The sequence below is a fragment of the Eurosta solidaginis genome, chromosome 3 (assembly GCF_040869045.1).
Source record: "Eurosta solidaginis isolate ZX-2024a chromosome 3, ASM4086904v1, whole genome shotgun sequence".
Taxonomy (NCBI): domain Eukaryota; kingdom Metazoa; phylum Arthropoda; class Insecta; order Diptera; family Tephritidae; genus Eurosta; species Eurosta solidaginis.
This window is the reverse complement of record NC_090321.1, coordinates 170100281-170117656: the sequence shown is the minus strand read 5'-3', so window position 1 is coordinate 170117656 and position 17376 is coordinate 170100281. Positions and strand designations below refer to the sequence as shown.

General features: G+C 41.5%; 1 protein-coding gene across 2 annotated transcripts; it reads right to left on the bottom strand.

Moving 5' to 3' along the window:
• Nucleotides 1-853: 853 nt before the first annotated feature.
• On the bottom strand, nt 854-4830 carry Incenp (Inner centromere protein). 2 transcript variants are annotated; one of them, XM_067773843.1, is made up of 9 exons: nt 4487-4830; nt 4288-4429; nt 3685-4221; nt 3469-3632; nt 2403-3175; nt 2177-2300; nt 1534-2112; nt 1437-1497; nt 854-1370 (listed from the first exon to the last, which is right to left on the bottom strand). In XM_067773843.1, exons 1-9 carry the CDS (start codon nt 4553-4555, stop codon nt 1177-1179), a joined length of 2643 nt encoding a protein of 880 aa, XP_067629944.1. In that variant the 5' UTR covers nt 4556-4830; the 3' UTR covers nt 854-1176. The 2 variants fall into 2 exon arrangements, with proteins under 2 accessions (XP_067629944.1, XP_067629943.1); XM_067773842.1 differs by having other exon boundaries at nt 1437-2112; nt 4487-4821.
• Nucleotides 4831-17376: the final 12546 nt, after the last annotated feature.

Sequence of the window (17376 nt, the reverse complement as noted above, 5' to 3'; positions counted from 1 at the left end):
GCATTTGATAAGTCTAGTGCTACGAGTACTACCCTATGATAATTTATCTGTGTTGATGGCGTTTAGCGCGGTGGCGGTGAATTTCGGAAGCCATGCTGATTATTGGCAAGCCGCCGATTTGCGGTGAAAAAATGAATCAGGACGTCTTCTAATGTTTTGGCTACTGGCAAAAGAAGAGATAAGAGAAGCACGATATGAGTCTCCTACGTTAGCTGGTTTGCCAGCCTTCAGCAGCGGTTTCACCCACGCTATTTTCCATTTTTCAAGAATGACGAAACTGGACAGAGGCAGCATAACGAAGACAACCACCACCGGTACACCAAAATAAATTGGACTGTACCTTGGACTAAAGACAAGCTTACTTTTGGATTCGTCTCAGTGGTTCAATATTTTATTTATTTTGCTTAATTGAAATTGGTTTTTAAATTTTTAAAAGCATTAGAAATAAAATTAGTTGGAATATTTTTATGTGGAGATTAAGTTTCCTTTAAGCTATTCTGATCTATTTCGTGAGTGTGAATAAAAACAAGTTTATTCCACGTTGGGGCCGTTAGGGAGCTTAAAGGAAACTTAATTTCCACATATGACATACTGATCGTAAGAACATTATTGTATATTTTTAGTTTTATTTTCATAACAAAAATTTTTGGACATTTGACTTTGTTGCAAAAATCTCGCGGGTATATTGGGAAATCTAACTAAAAAGTCGCAATCCGCGCACCGAAATACATATAGATACACGAATCTAGTCCAATGTACACATCACTTAATTTCTTTTGTGCCAGCGTAATCGTTGACCTCCTATTACAATCATTGAAGTTTCCCAACAACAATATCAGTGTAAATTTATAAATGTATTTTAAAGCAATATGTTTATTTAAATATTTAATATGTATAAAATTGTAATGAATATGTCGATGAACAAAACCACCAAGAAATTGATAATGAATTATTAAATTATGTATACTGGAAATGCATTCCCAAATTTAAAAATCGATGCAAGCATATTTAGCAACAAATACAAAAACAATACATAAATGTTGAATCTGATAAAGCAGCTTATGCAACTTGTACCACCACTCTCATATCAAACCAACAAACATACAGATCACTACATTATAAGTGATATATCTAATAAACATTATAACGAATTCTTTTCCAAGCTAAATTTTCGTATTAATATTTTGGCAGCTCTGAGTAACGCGGTGGTGTTGACCATAAAACGCTAGAATTTCGTTTGAGATGATGTGAACTAATATTAGGAAATATTAGACGCAAATCAGGAGACATTGGCTGAACGGAAAAGAAACTGTCAATAATTTGTGTAGGCCAGTATTGTTGCATACGTATAGCCGGACCACGAACATGACCTGTTGCACAGACAAAAGGAAAATTAAATAAATATATATCCTACAATTAAAATATTTCCGTCATACTTCGACTCCATGTTGGTGGCGGTGGGCGTTTATATGAAGTCTTATCCTCCTCATCAGTCGAGTCATCTTCATGTAACATCTCAAACGTGTATTTGGATCGTACTTTAGGTGGTGGTGGTAACATTTTTGTCGTTGCAGCACGAGCACTCTGTGGCTTCATCTGTTTCAGTAATTCACGTTCTTGTTCTGCTTTTGCTTTGGACGCCTTCAATTTGGCAGCTTCCTCTTGCTGACGTATATTACGTTGAATGTCTTCGAGTTCTTGTTTCTTTTGTTCGGCTTCTTGTTGTTTTTTAAGACGCTTCTCTTCACGTTCCTTTACTAATTTGGCAGCGCGTTCAGCGCGCTCACGTTCTCGAGCTTCTCTTTGCTGTGCCGCAATCAAATGTTTCTGCTCTCTTTGCTTTTTGCGTTCTTCAGCCAAACTATGCAAACCTTTACGGAAATCTTCGGCACTATTTTCGCGTGACAAAGTTTTAGTAGAAGTAGAACTGGAACTTGTTTTGACACCTGCCATGAGCTTTGGATATGGCAATGCTTTGGATGCACTGCTTGTCACTTTCTTTTTTTCTCTTGTCGCAGAGCCTGTGAGATTTGACGATTGTGTTGGTGTAAGAAAACGGCCTAGCGCTGGTGCTGAAGCAAGTTTTCCAATGGTAGGCGTAGTTAAACTTGACTGAAATTATAAAGACAAATAATTACAATATCGAAGGGTTATGTTTTAGGAAGCAAACTATTACCGGTGCAGTATTTTCTTTAGTTCGTTTTGGACGACCCGTATTAGTCAACTCGATATTATGCGCAGCTATAGCTGCATTTTCAAAAGCTTCGACTTTTTTCTTTACCGGGCTTTGAACAAGTGGACTAAGGTATGGAAAAGTTAATTTTTTTAGTTGCAATAATATTTAGATACGAATCAAGTCAAATGCTCCAAAATTAAAAAAAAATATATATAATTACACTTACTTAAATAGCTCATTGGTTCGCGTTGGCATTTTGAATGCCTTTGTAGATGCTAATTTAGATGAAGCTGGGCCAGGTTTTGGCAATGTTGCTAATTTACCATTCGGTTTTTCCTTTTCAAAAGACTCATCCTCCGTTATAAGACTATCTTGTTGTGCGTGTGTACAATCCTTTGCAGTTTCCATAGATTGATGAGACGATGCAGCTGAATTATTAGCACCAATGTTGGGTACATTGTAGGTAGTGTCGCCAACCGTTGCACATGTACCTCCCGATTTCTTGTCCATAGTAACAGTCACGTTACCAATTTGATTGTCTTTAACAAAAGTAGTCTGTCCAATATCAACTTGAAAGGTTGTTTGCGCTGCATTAGCGCAATAAGTTGCATCGTTTACTACCGCACTGATAATAGTCGTACTTCCAATTTTATCTGGTATTGTAACATTGTTCATTGTCGATTCCAAACCCGCGGCTACAGCCACATGAGGTGGCACAATGGACACTCGCGTTGGTGGCGTATTTGTACCTTCAGTTGTTATTGGTTGATCAACTGCATCCTCATATACGGAGGCAGCAGAAACACGTACTTCTTTCCTACCTTTACGTTTAGGTTCACTCACTTCAATGTCGCTAAACCGTTCGACCTTGATGGGTTTTGGTACAGCATCCTTTTTTCTTCGACGTCTGGTGTTAGCAGTTGTTGACATTGTATTGGCTGATATAGACGTAGACGTCAATGTTGAGTCGTCGCTTCCTTGTTCGGACTTAATGGTCATCTAACCGATATTTGATTATATAATAACGTAGGAGAGTTTATGAAAAAAAAACGTTCATTAAACCATGTTACTAAAGTTAATTTATGCAGTTTTAAAAGCATCAGCCAGAGTACTTAGTCCATTTCAAAAAAACAATTTTGACTTATCAAAACGACCTTTTTTTTTTTGAATTTGCTGTGCATAAGGTACGAACAATATTTGGAACAAGCACACCTTTTTAAATGTAAACTGATGGCCCAATGAACGTTATTATTATGATGTGGAAAAATATATATATTGTTTTAGAAATATACCTTCGGCATTGGCACAGAAAGTTGGGGGCCAGTAGTGTTACCTACAACTGTAGACTTTGTGGAAGAATTAGCACCTTCTGTGCCATCAACACTACCAGTACTACTTTTCTCACGTTTAACTTTTATGCGCAACCCACGCACCATACCATCCTCAGAAGATGTTCCTAAAACATCAAAACAATTATTTAGAAACACCTAAAAAAAGACGTAACTTACTTTGCGATACTATATTATCTGTTAATTGCTCATCTTCAGAGTTTATTTCCACCACTGATGGAGCTTTTGGTGGTATGGCTATTACAGAATCTTCTGACCTAATGCTTGCTACAGATTTAGTGTTTTCCCTATCGGTATCTCCATCATCAGTATGATGCATTTGCGATGGCCGTTGCTCATGCTCCAACTTCACCTGAGTTGCATTCTCGCTGTCAGGACGACGTAACTTGTAATTAAGTTTGGGCTCTTTTAAGTTCTTTTCCGATCTTAATTTTGCTGCTCGTTGTGGCCGAGCAAACGATGATTCATTGTTATCATTTATATCATTTTGCGCAGACGCAATGGGCGCAGGTGGGGGAGGCATTAGTTCCTCCTCCGTTTGCTCTTTACTAGATTTTGCACTATCTGGGACCCTTGAATTGACATTTTCAATATCTTCAATAGGCTCCGATTCCATAGCAACTGCAGAGGCCAGTAATTGAGTATTACTTATACGCACTGGCCGAGTTGGCGAAACTTTTTCTGGCAAAGCTTCGGCTAATTTATGAAATTAAGTGCATATTCAGATATATTTAAAGTAAATGCGACGTATTAAAATCTTACCAACACATTCATCGAGGTCAGATAAGCGCTTTACCCGCTTTTTTGTTTGTTGCGGCGTTACACTCGGTGGCAGAACGCTCTCTGCCTCAGGTAGTGTAGGTTTCCGGCCGTTTAACTTTGCACTCAAATCATCCATAAATTTCTTGAAGGGTAATTTATTTAATAAAAATATGAAATCCCTAATATTTTTAAAAAATACCTCTTTCATTAGCTGCAATTCTATGCAGTATTCTTCACTTGTCTCGAGTATTTTCAACAATTCTTCCATTTTGTTTCTTTATCCAGGAAAGCAAGCTCGTGGTATTTAAGTTTTTTTTTTATCAACTACGCTTTGCTCAACCCCGCTATTTGTATAATAAATATCTTTAATTTCAAGCTTAATCAATAGCCGATCAAAATAAATAAAATTGTATTCACATTCCTCACGTTAACAGCGTTTTTCACAATTTTACATAAACATCTGCCCCAAATGATATGAAACACAATTTGAAATCCGTTAACAGACGCCCGCTATGTAGTACATAAATCAGTATTGCCAACACATGCAACACACGCGACATCTAGTGTTATTTTTTTTGACGTCTTTAACACTATAATGCTAGACTTAAGGCTCCATTACTGATACTTAGCATAGACTTGACTTGGCTTGCGAACTGTCACTTACAGTTCTGTTAAATGAACATTGCATGTTACTGATTACTCAAAACTTAGCAACACTTAACTTGACTTAGAAGTCTGTTGAATTTTGATTTTCTATGTAAGTTCTAAGTGACGTTTACATTTTGAGATGCCATTTGTTTGTTTCCATTTCATTTTGACATTTTGTCATACAAATTGACATTTATTTAAAAGTAAATTTCAACGCTGATTATGATGCCAGGTTGTATGCGCCAAGTGGAGTATAATCGTGGCTAAGTTGCCAAGTTTACGCCAAGTCAAGTCAAGTCTATGCTAAGTATCAGTAATGGGAGCTTTACATAAAGCGCTTTTTCGCGTTGGTTTGCTTGACAGATGAGTTTAATATGTAACGCACGTTTATATTGCTTCATAAATCTTGGTGATGGTAAACAAAAATTTGAACAAAGTACAAAAGATGTTAGCCGTGTTTTTTTTAGACGTAAACGTCTATACGCTTAAACTTTATATGGACTGCTAAGCGTCAAACTTTAAATACACCTCTGAAATTGCTGCGCATAAAATGTGTACTACTAAATTTTAATACGCATGTTATTGAATCGCATCTACGATGGAAGCAGTAAGGAAGGCGGTCGGCATGATATGTTGGTGCACAGTGGCTAGTCATTGTCGGCTGGGGCGGGTCCTTGCCAACCTTACTGTTCCTGCGCCATAAACAGAAAAATGTTCCTATCATGCCTATCAAAACTAGCAGCTGTCAAATTCAAAAAACCTGGCAGAAGCGCAGAGACCGACTCAAAACGCTTATAAATTCAAAAGAAAACAACATCCGGCCGAACCGGATGTCACGGACAGACCGTTAACATTCAAAGATTTAAATTCAAATTCAAAAGAAAAGAAACTCAAAAGAAACTAAACGCAACAAAAATTACCGAACCGGACATGACCGGTTACTAACTCTAAAATCAAAATTCAAAAAAAACTGCTGAAAAATAAAATTGCAAAAAAAAGCTGAAAATTAAAATAAATAAAAAAGGAAAGGGCCGAATATACATAGGGGGCGCCGCGGGTGTTGTTGCGACGCCCGGTGCTTGTCCCACCCTCAAAATCCATGGCCACCGACGCACCTAAATTTCGGTGGCCCCTTACCTGGTTCCCTAAGTGCCTTCTAAATGAGACGAATCATCAGCATTCCCATTTTTTTTTTTAAATTTATTGACAATTCATTATAAATTCCTTATAACCGTTCGATATAATTTCTTAGGTGGTTATTGCCAACCAAGCTGTCCTCATCTAAGAACTTATTTGAAATGTCTACAAACTCTTTGTTTTATTTTAACTTAAATTGCTAATACTGGAGTTACTCCACAGGACGCCAGTCATTTTGTTTTATTCAATGTTAAATAAGAAGATCAATAAAGTCGATACTTAGATTAAACTATTAATATTCGGAACGTATAATGAATGAAATTAATCAAAGCTGTCATGTCTATATTTTAATCTACTAGAACGACGAAGACCACTTTGAGTCACACTATTACCAACAGCTTATAACTATCAAGAAGACTTGGAAATCCAGAACATGAAGCTTTAGTTTGAGATTCTTCTTTAGAATCTTCATCATTAATTTCTGTTAAATTTTCATTAATATTTCCCGAAAGTTCAATTTCTTCACATTGAAGGTCTTTACTAGGAAGAATTTGAACAGTAATCTCAACCAGGTTTTTATTAATCAAAGCATTATCATCAATATTTATCTCTTAATAATTGTAAATTAAGCAAAGCTCTAGAATAAATACAATTAGCTTAAATTTTTCTTTCTTTTGAATTATTTAAACTTTCGCATATTTTCATTTCTTTCTCATATGCTCGTATGTATGTACATCTACAACTGTGTTATATAAGGTATAATACAAAAATATGTTACGTATATGCTTAAATGTTTCTATACGTCTTTATTTTATTTGTTTGTGAGTTTTTGTTGAGAACTTTGGATATATTTTCCTTAAATTGTATATAGAAAAAAAAATTTTATTGATTGCAACCTTTTTACATTTAGTTCTTGATAACCCTCCAAACGGGGAAAGGTATTTATACTTAGTTCCTTTCTTTTTTTTTTTGAGTGTATGAAATACAAAAAAAAGAACCTTATAGGTATGCTACGACTTGTTACTTAGACCAGGACCGCATGTTAGCAGTAATTTTCGAACCAAACGAAACAAAAAAAAATTTTCGCTTGGTTACACCCAACACAAAATTGCGCTCTCATGAACGGCCTGCGTATGGTTTGAATCTTGCGTTCGCGCTTTCAAAGTAATTTTGCTAAGGTTTTATAATAAGCGTTTGTAAAAGAAATGTACTGCATATTAAGACTTAAGTGGAGTGTAGTGGTCAGTGACATGGAACGAACTCACCCATTGTTCTAAATGTTGTGGTTACTGTGAGTGGCGTTGCAACAGGCCTAGGTTCGGGGCCCTGTTGTTGTTGCGGTCCGCGTCGTGATGCTGCAGCGGCCTATAGTTGGCGGCCCGGCTGCCGTTGTTAGTAAAGCTGGTGGCTATTGCGCGCGACGATGCGCCGTCGAGTATGGTAGCGTGCGCGCGGATGGTGGCAGCGCGCGATTTCGTTGGCGCTATTGTTGCCGCACTGTAATTACGGCTCTGCTGTTGTTGTTGTAACTGGTGGTTTCTGTAAGTCTGGTGGTGGTGTTGCCAATTGAGTCGTTGTTGGACCATATAGATGGGTTGTGGCTAACATTGCCGTTTCAACGGGCACATGAGCATATAAAGTGTGTGCCACAGGTGGTTGTAACTTTACTGCAACCACATTCATGTACACCTAACCGCTTGCAAATGTTTGAACCAACTTTTCAATTGTAGTGAGACTCCTCGCTGTTTTAATGCGTTCAGCAAAATTCGTATATTTTATACTTAGTAAAAGATGACGGATTGAACATAAATGGAATAAGTTCTGCTTTTTATAGTTAATAGCAGAGAAGTATGTTATAAACGATTTTCAAATGTTGTCTTTTTAGATCACATTTATTTTTCTGCAGATTGATTGATAACGTTGCAGATATCTTTCTCGTAACTTCTGTAATATTGTTACTTCATTTGCACTTTCCTGGTGTACAACTAGTTTTCTTTGTTTTTTTTTATAGTTGAACGGAGTGCCTTTTCCTAAAGACTTAGCTGGAAAAATATGTTGGAACCACTTGTTCTGTATGAGTTTGCCGTTTTTCATAGACGACACGCAATTCCAACGATGAGACCCACGTACGCACACGTTTTGGAGTTTAGTCAAAGCCTTCACAACTCATTAGACTTTTAGGTTATGGTTGCTGATATCAATTTCGTAGTACAATTAATCGTCACTTCAACTTGTTTCAAATTTTGTTGGCTTGTACTGAAATGCCAAGTCCACACGAGTATCTATTACACACTTATTGCTGTATTCTCATTTTTCTTTTTTGGCCTTTCCGGACGCGTGCCATCCACTTAATTGAAATTTTCTTCTTTTTCGTGTCGTCTCAGAAAACGTGGTAGTTAAAAAAGGGGATCTTTTCCCTTAGTGATCGCCGGTCTGTCATTTCCTTCTTGTTTTCGATAATTTTCATCGCAACCTTCGCCACATCGCTAGGTGTGTTCCCGTGAACACGCTCCCAAGTGGATCGCAGCCATATGCCGTAGCAGCAGACCGTAACAAACCTGCTTCGCTTTGGAGACCTGACGATGAAGCGAACAGGAAACCGGGTCAGCTGTGGGAAGCTACTGCCAGGGAACTTCGACGACAAGCAACGTGGGGCACGACTCACCCCTGAGATAAGAGTCTCAAAGTCCTACTACGAGCTAGCCGGGCAACATAGGTCCATCAAAAAAAAATTTAGTCAAATTTGGGAATTAATTTCGTTTCCTAGTTTTAAAAGGGCTTTGCGGCAAGTAGACATTTGTTATGGAGAACTCGTCAAAACTCCGAAAGGTTTTAGTGGTTATCGCCCCCACAAAAGGCAAGACAAAAAAAAAGTATAGACATTTTGATGGGGAGAACTCGTCCAAACTCCGAAAGGCTAGTCCGGCTTAAGCGTGGACTGCCAGGGTGTTCACGGTCCTCGGTGAGTACGCGTGTGAACATCCTATGAGGTCAGTGCTCGGGGAGGATACTGGGCGAGATGTCCCCGACCGCCAAAACGCCCAGACAAAAGTCCAATTGGTGGGTATACAAAAAAAAATCAAATTGTAGTTCGGTAGGGAAACGTTTTCCGGTTCATTGCGGACGAATGTCCGAAGCGTGGAAGCGACCTATTAATTTCCCGTTTAGGTCCTCGAGATCATACAACGCATTGCCTACTTTTCGAAGCACGCGACACTTCAGGTATTTCGGTAAGAATTTGGCGTTAATGCCCTGTTTGAAGTTACTTAAGGCAAAGTTTCTTCTGAAAACTTCCTGACCTTCCTTGTAGTTGACTTGCCTAGAGCGCTTGTTATAGGTGATTGCTCCCCTATCCTTGGCCTGATCTAAATTTCTACGGATCTGCTCACGAATATTGGTCAACTTGTCAGCTCGGCTTTCTACCGTAACCTGGTCTTCTCGAAGGCTGTCGAGTTTCCCTAAAATGTTGTACGTTGAGGCATGCTGGACCATGTTTTGGCCATATAATACAAAGTATGGAGAACACTGAATCGCCGTATGAAAATCACTTCTCAAAACTGATAAAATTTCGGGTATATGCTTATCCCAATTAGTGTGGTCAGGTTTATCCTTCAGGAAAATCCTAATCTTAGAAACAATTTCTCTATTGACGCGTTCGGATGCGTTCGCTTGGGGAGAATATAGCCCCGTCCTCACGTGCGTCACCCCGTAGTTTGCAAAAAATTGGTTCATTTCCTTCGAGATAAACTGTTTACCATTGTCACTGTGAATAAACTCAGGGACCCCTACAGCCGGAAAAATTTCTGAAGCGAAGTAATTTATAACGTTAACAGTGGTAGCTCTCTGCATGGGTTTTAGCCAAACGTATTTGGAAAAATGGTCTAGTACTATGAAAAGAAATTGATTTCGCCGCTTGGATCTCGGATACGGCCCTAGAAAGTCGCAATACAACCGCTGAAATGGCCTTTCGGATTCAAAGGTACTCCCTATAGGTGGTCTCGACTGCTGATTGGTGGGTTTTACCGTTTTGCAGGTGTCACAACGCTGGACGTAGTCCCTGACGTCCTTAGCCTGCTGCGGCCAGAAGTACTTCTGCCTAACACGCTCTAAGGTTTTCTGCCATCCGCCATGGTAACTCCGGTTAGCGTCATGTGCTAATCTCACTGCTTCCTCAGTCAACCCTTTTGGCAACCACAAACGCCACAGCGAGTCTTCTTCCCCTTCCAACCCCTTACGAAACTTAACTCTCTTGAAGATTACACCGTCCACAACTCGTAAATCCGGAAGTGACTCCTCGTTTTCGGTGACGGTCCGAATTAAGTCTAAATACTCATTGCTGGTAAATTCGGGAGAGACTAAGTCTATTTCTCCGGGTGTGGTAGTGAAAGTTAACTCGTCAACGTCAAAACGCGACAACGCGTCTGGTACTACATTCAGGGTGCCCTTACGATGTTCCATTCTAAAATCGTATCTTTGCAGTAGGAGTGACCATCTCGCCAATCTCCCGCTCAAGTCTTTTTGTGTCATCAACCACTTGAGACTGGAGTGGTCCGTAACAATCCGAAAAGGTAATCCTTCGACATAGGGTCGGAAACGCTTCACGCTAATTATGGCTGCGAGACATTCCAGCTCGGTTACTGTATAATTGCGTTGAGCATTATTCAGCTTTTTCGATACGAACGCGATTGGATGCTCAGCGCCCTCATCGTCGACCTGGAACAACACTCCGCCAACACCTATTTTGGAAGCGTCGCATTGTATTACGAATTCCCTTGAAAAGTCTGGTTGGGCCAAGACAGGCGCCGAACTCAAGGCTACTTTTAGTTTTTCGAATGCCTCTATAGCTTCAGGAGTGAGTTTAAACGGGCCTGCTGATTTGCGGAGACAGTCGGTCAAGGGACCTGCCAAGTCAGCAAAATTGGTAATAAATGCTCGGTACCAATTCGCCATGCCCACAAACCTACGCACTTGCCGAGGGGATTTAGGGATCGGGAAGTTTTGTATTGCTTCTACTTTTCCCGGATCCACTTTCAGACACCCGCTGCCTATCAAATACCCTAAGTAGCGTATTTCCTTCTGACAAAATTTACTTTTTTCCACATTTATTGTCAGACCTGCATCTCTCAAACAGTTCGCCACTTCCGCTAGCAAGTTTAGATGATCCTCAAAATTAGTGCTACATACCATCAGATCGTCCAGGTAGACAAAGACGTTCTCTCGCAGACGCGAAGGGATCGCCTTGTCCATCAGCCTACTCATAGTCTGCGGTCCATTGCACAGACCAAACGGCATCACCTTGAAGTGGTACAGAGGCCTCCCCGGAACTGCGAATGCTGTTTTTTCCTTCGAGGACTCTGTCAATTTGATCTGGAAGAACGCGTCTTTCAGATCAATGCCACTAATAAAATGCGTATCTTTCAGTCTGCTCAATAAGCCGTTGATATGAGGCAGGGGGTACGAATCCTTCTTAGTCACCGCGTTGACCTTTCTCGAATCTATGCACAGCCTGACTTTGCCTGGTTTCCGGACCAGTACTACAGGACTACACCACGGGGAGTTGGATTCCTCTATAACTCCTAACTGTAGTAACCTGTCTAGTTCTCTAAAAGCTTCGGCTTGCCTCGGCGGCGAAAGAGGGAAATGTTTGCTTTTTATGGGTACAGCATCACCGGTGTCGATGTGATGCTCCACTAATTTAGTTTGCCCTAGGCCTAACTTCTCGTACGAAGGAAACGTCTCGATGACTTTTCGCAATTCTGATTTCTGTTCTGGTGACAATTCATGGAGGTTAAGTTCCTCTTCCTTTTCAAGCCTAGTCTCTAAACACTCTACGCTCGGGAATATTTCGGGAGCTAACGCGAATGCTCTCCAAAAATCTACCCCGAAGTATGCTTCTTGGAGCAATGAGGGAACAAGGTAAAAACGAATAATCTTTGTGAGATTTTTAAAAGTGACCGGCAGAGATACTGAGCCTAAAATTTTTTGTTTGTTGCCGCCTGCGGTATATACGAACGCATGTAAGGGCTGATATTCGAAGCCGTTATCCTTTAGGAATTCTACTCCATTTTTCCCTAAGATGGAGACGTTGGCTCCCGAGTCTAACAACCCTACAAGAAAACTATTTTTAATTCTAGCCTTTACTAAAGGCCTTTCGTCCTCTGTAAGCGTTAACGTGGTGGCTTGCAGCAGTCTACGCTCCTGTACTCTCCGGTGGTATCTCTTCCTACACTTCAAAATATTGTCCGATACCGGATATTGGTCAAAAATGGTATGTCTCAATTGTTCATACCTATCCTCCCTTTCTTTTAGGGTTGGGAAAAGTTGCGTTTGGCACGCGACATCCCTATGCTGGCGTCGCAGAATTTTGATTTGCTCGCCCATCGTGAAAGAGGACGTTCGACTCTCGGCTTCAGAACTGTCTGTACTGTCAGGGTAAGTTATTATTACTTTGGAGGGCTCTTCTGCCAGGGTACTACAGCACCTCGGAAGCTCACCACCTCCATGCAGAGATTCGCCCTCTGGGTCAGCGCACGGGACGACGCCTCGAGCACTGGCTGATGTGGGGGCTATGAAGCCGAACGAGGTTCCCCCGCCTTCTCGCTCGGGTACTGGTTTCCCTGCCTGCGATGGTCCCTAGGGCATTTGGGGGTGAATACACCCTTATACCCACATTTAAAACAAAAAGGACTTTTTATGGGTTCCTCACAATATATATAGGAGTGCCCCATTCCTTGGCAATTCCAGCATTGGATTCCCGAGTAGTCCGGTCTTCTGCTGCGTCTATATTCCAGCGCCTCTATCTGCGGGTCTATCTCGCCGTCCTCGCCTTCCATCTTCATGTCCGGGGTTGTCACGCGTGCCTCGCTTACATGCCGTCCTGGGTAAATGGCTCCCAGCAGCTTGCTCTCTTTCAGCACTTGTTCACCTCTGCGTGCTACATCGCGTAGATCATGGAGGTTCCTCACGTCCGCATTAAAAAGCATTAGCTTAAGGCTACTGTTGACGTTCCTTTTTATTATGTCAATCAGTAGAAGCTCTGACATTGGCTCCCTTAAGCGCGCGTTCAAGGAGATTATGTCCGCGTGAAACACGTCATAACACTCACTTGCCTTTTGCTTCCGCATGGAGATCTCCATCATGATCTCGTGGTCCGTTTTCAAAGTGCCAAACTCTCTTTTTAACGAGTAGCACAAGAAGGCATAAGTCGCATTTGGGTTTTGTTTGGTAAACAGCCAGTACCATTCTTCGGCTCGTCCAGAAAGGAACAGGTGGAAACTGGCCATTATTTGTTCGTCCGGGCATTGTGTGCGCTCACACAAAGTGTTCAGTTTAAACAGAAAATCGGCTACGCTGCCATTGCCGTCGAACGCGATTTTCCACTCCTGCGGTTTTACGGTGATGCTGCTTGGAGTCGGGTACATTGGTGGTACTCCCGATGGCAATGGGTTACGGTCCATCCTACTCGCGTTCCTGTGTTGCTGGTGCGCTTGCTGCGTGGATTCGAGAGCGGCGTTGAGCTGGGCCATGTTGGATCTAATTGAGCCCATCTCTCTCCGCATTTCCTCCTGCGAAGCCTGAAACAGTTGGTGTAGCACGTCCACCCACGAGCCTGCACGGTTGGCTTCGTCCTGCGTTCCTAAGGTCCGATCGCTTGTAGCGTCTCCGAAATTTCCTATGTCCTGGTTTGGGGGTAAGGCACCAGCTCCTTCGGGTGCGTAGATCGCCGCATTGGGCATTAGCCCCGAGATATCGTGCACGTTCACCTGACTGGTGCTTACGGGTATGTCTATTTTGTCGCGCGGGTCGTTCAGGTCCGAGCCTATGTTAAACAGCGCGGGATCTCCGCGATGTCCCCCTACTGGGGTGTGCACCACCAAGGGACGCTTGGCCTTGGGGAAAGCCCCCCTATTATTGCTACCCCGATTCGGGTTTCCCCTGTAATTCCCCGCGCTCCCGAACGGTGTGTTCCGGCCCTGATGCCCGAATGGCTGGTCGCGCGACATGTTCAGGGGGGAAAAAAAAATTTTTGGTCAAGCAAAACTTATGCCCGTACGGCGCTTAGAAAAAAAAATTATATGGAGGAAAAAAAATAAAAATTTGAGCGCGAATAATTACTGCAAAAAAAAATCGCAAAAAAAAATTTTCAGTTAAATATGTGTCCTAATACTCATGGGAATGCTGACATCCCCCTCCGAAGGCACTCGGGATACAGGCAAAACTAAAAAATGAAAAAAAAATTACATAAACTCATTCATACATGTCCCTAGTGCTCCCAACCGCAGTGCGAGGGGGTCTTAAGGCCCCCTCCGGGACTGGTTGGGGTCACTAGGGTCACTCCAGGCACACACGGGTCGGTCTCAACACGCCCAGCCGCAACGCAGGGGCAGTCTCCAGGGGGCTTGCCCCTGGGACTGGTTGGGGGTGTTGAGGCCTCCCGTCCATCCTCGCTGGACACCCCTCCTGCCTCCGCCGCAATGGGTGGAGCGGTTTCGGAACCGCTCCCCCAGTCTGGCGGGACAGGAAGGAGTGCCACTCTGAATCCCGGCTCAACCCGTCACAGTCCAGGTGGTATTCGAATCTACCACCTGGGACGTGGGATGAGCTGGGGTTCTTCCAACTCACACACACTCTCACACAAAACAACACAAAATTCGGCATATAACTAAAAAAAACTACTTTACAAAAAAAAACTTTTTAAAATTTACTAATAAGAGAAAAAAAAACCCAATTAGCGGACATATATTTTCCAATGCCGACTGCAGACAACTTTCCGGGAAAACAAAAAAAAAACCCCAATTACAAAAAAAATAAAGTGCGTGCAGCACTGCCTCACTGGGTGAAATCAAAAAAATCCGGAGGACTGACGTGAAGTCCCGTGACCCCTTCGGCCACTGCCCCCGATGACCAGCCCGGACAACCTGATCCGTCCAACCATCCCACCGCAACGTAGGTGGCAGCTTCTGTGGCTGCTCACTCGGACTGGTGGGATGGTCAACCTCACAGGTTGACCCGACTGACCCTCGCGGCCAGCGCCTTAGGTGCCACGTTGGGCGCCATCTGTTATTGAATCGCATCTACGATGGAAGCAGTAAGGAAGGCGGTCGGCATGATATGTTGGTGCACAGTGGCTAGTCATTGTCGGCTGGGGCGGGTCCTTGCCAACCTTACTGTTCCTGCGCCATAAACAGAAAAATGTTCCTATCATGCCTATCAAAACTAGCAGCTGTCAAATTCAAAAAACCTGGCAGAAGCGCAGAGACCGACTCAAAACGCTTATAAATTCAAAAGAAAACAACATCCGGCCGAACCGGATGTCACGGACAGACCGTTAACATTCAAAGATTTAAATTCAAATTCAAAAGAAAAGAAACTCAAAAGAAACTAAACGCAACAAAAATTACCGAACCGGACATGACCGGTTACTAACTCTAAAATCAAAATTCAAAAAAAACTGCTGAAAAATAAAATTGCAAAAAAAAGCTGAAAATTAAAATAAATAAAAAAGGAAAGGGCCGAATATACATAGGGGGCGCCGCGGGTGTTGTTGCGACGCCCGGTGCTTGTCCCACCCTCAAAATCCATGGCCACCGACGCACCTAAATTTCGGTGGCCCCTTACCTGGTTCCCTAAGTGCCTTCTAAATGAGACGAATCATCAGCATTCCCATTTTTTTTTTTAAATTTATTGACAATTCATTATAAATTCCTTATAACCGTTCGATATAATTTCTTAGGTGGTTATTGCCAACCAAGCTGTCCTCATCTAAGAACTTATTTGAAATGTCTACAAACTCTTTGTTTTATTTTAACTTAAATTGCTAATACTGGAGTTACTCCACAGGACGCCAGTCATTTTGTTTTATTCAATGTTAAATAAGAAGATCAATAAAGTCGATACTTAGATTAAACTATTAATATTCGGAACGTATAATGAATGAAATTAATCAAAGCTGTCATGTCTATATTTTAATCTACTAGAACGACGAAGACCACTTTGAGTCACACTATTACCAACAGCTTATAACTATCAAGAAGACTTGGAAATCCAGAACATGAAGCTTTAGTTTGAGATTCTTCTTTAGAATCTTCATCATTAATTTCTGTTAAATTTTCATTAATATTTCCCGAAAGTTCAATTTCTTCACATTGAAGGTCTTTACTAGGAAGAATTTGAACAGTAATCTCAACCAGGTTTTTATTAATCAAAGCATTATCATCAATATTTATCTCTTAATAATTGTAAATTAAGCAAAGCTCTAGAATAAATACAATTAGCTTAAATTTTTCTTTCTTTTGAATTATTTAAACTTTCGCATATTTTCATTTCTTTCTCATATGCTCGTATGTATGTACATCTACAACTGTGTTATATAAGGTATAATACAAAAATATGTTACGTATATGCTTAAATGTTTCTATACGTCTTTATTTTATTTGTTTGTGAGTTTTTGTTGAGAACTTTGGATATATTTTCCTTAAATTGTATATAGAAAAAAAAATTTTATTGATTGCAACCTTTTTACATTTAGTTCTTGATAACCCTCCAAACGGGGAAAGGTATTTATACTTAGTTCCTTTCTTTTTTTTTTTGAGTGTATGAAATACAAAAAAAAGAACCTTATAGGTATGCTACGACTTGTTACTTAGACCAGGACCGCATGTTAGCAGTAATTTTCGAACCAAACGAAACAAAAAAAAATTTTCGCTTGGTTACACCCAACACAAAATTGCGCTCTCATGAACGGCCTGCGTATGGTTTGAATCTTGCGTTCGCGCTTTCAAAGTAATTTTGCTAAGGTTTTATAATAAGCGTTTGTAAAAGAAATGTACTGCATATTAAGACTTAAGTGGAGTGTAGTGGTCAGTGACATGGAACGAACTCACCCATTGTTCTAAATGTTGTGGTTACTGTGAGTGGCGTTGCAACAGGCCTAGGTTCGGGGCCCTGTTGTTGTTGCGGTCCGCGTCGTGATGCTGCAGCGGCCTATAGTTGGCGGCCCGGCTGCCGTTGTTAGTAAAGCTGGTGGCTATTGCGCGCGACGATGCGCCGTCGAGTATGGTAGCGTGCGCGCGGATGGTGGCAGCGCGCGATTTCGTTGGCGCTATTGTTGCCGCACTGTAATTACGGCTCTGCTGTTGTTGTTGTAACTGGTGGTTTCTGTAAGTCTGGTGGTGGTGTTGCCAATTGAGTCGTTGTTGGACCATATAGATGGGTTGTGGCTAACATTGCCGTTTCAACGGGCACATGAGCATATAAAGTGTGTGCCACAGGTGGTTGTAACTTTACTGCAACCACATTCATGTA

Coding starts and splice junctions, on each gene's coding strand:
- Incenp (XM_067773842.1), bottom strand. CDS start 4,555: ATGGAAGAATTGTTGAAAATACTCGAGACAAGTGAAGAATACTGCATA. Junction 4,430..4,486: donor AATTGCAGCTAATGAAAGAG/GTATTTTTTAAA, acceptor TTACCCTTCAAG/AAATTTATGGATGATTTGAG. Junction 1,371..1,436: donor GCCACCAACATGGAGTCGAA/GTATGACGGAAA, acceptor TCTGTGCAACAG/GTCATGTTCGTGGTCCGGCT.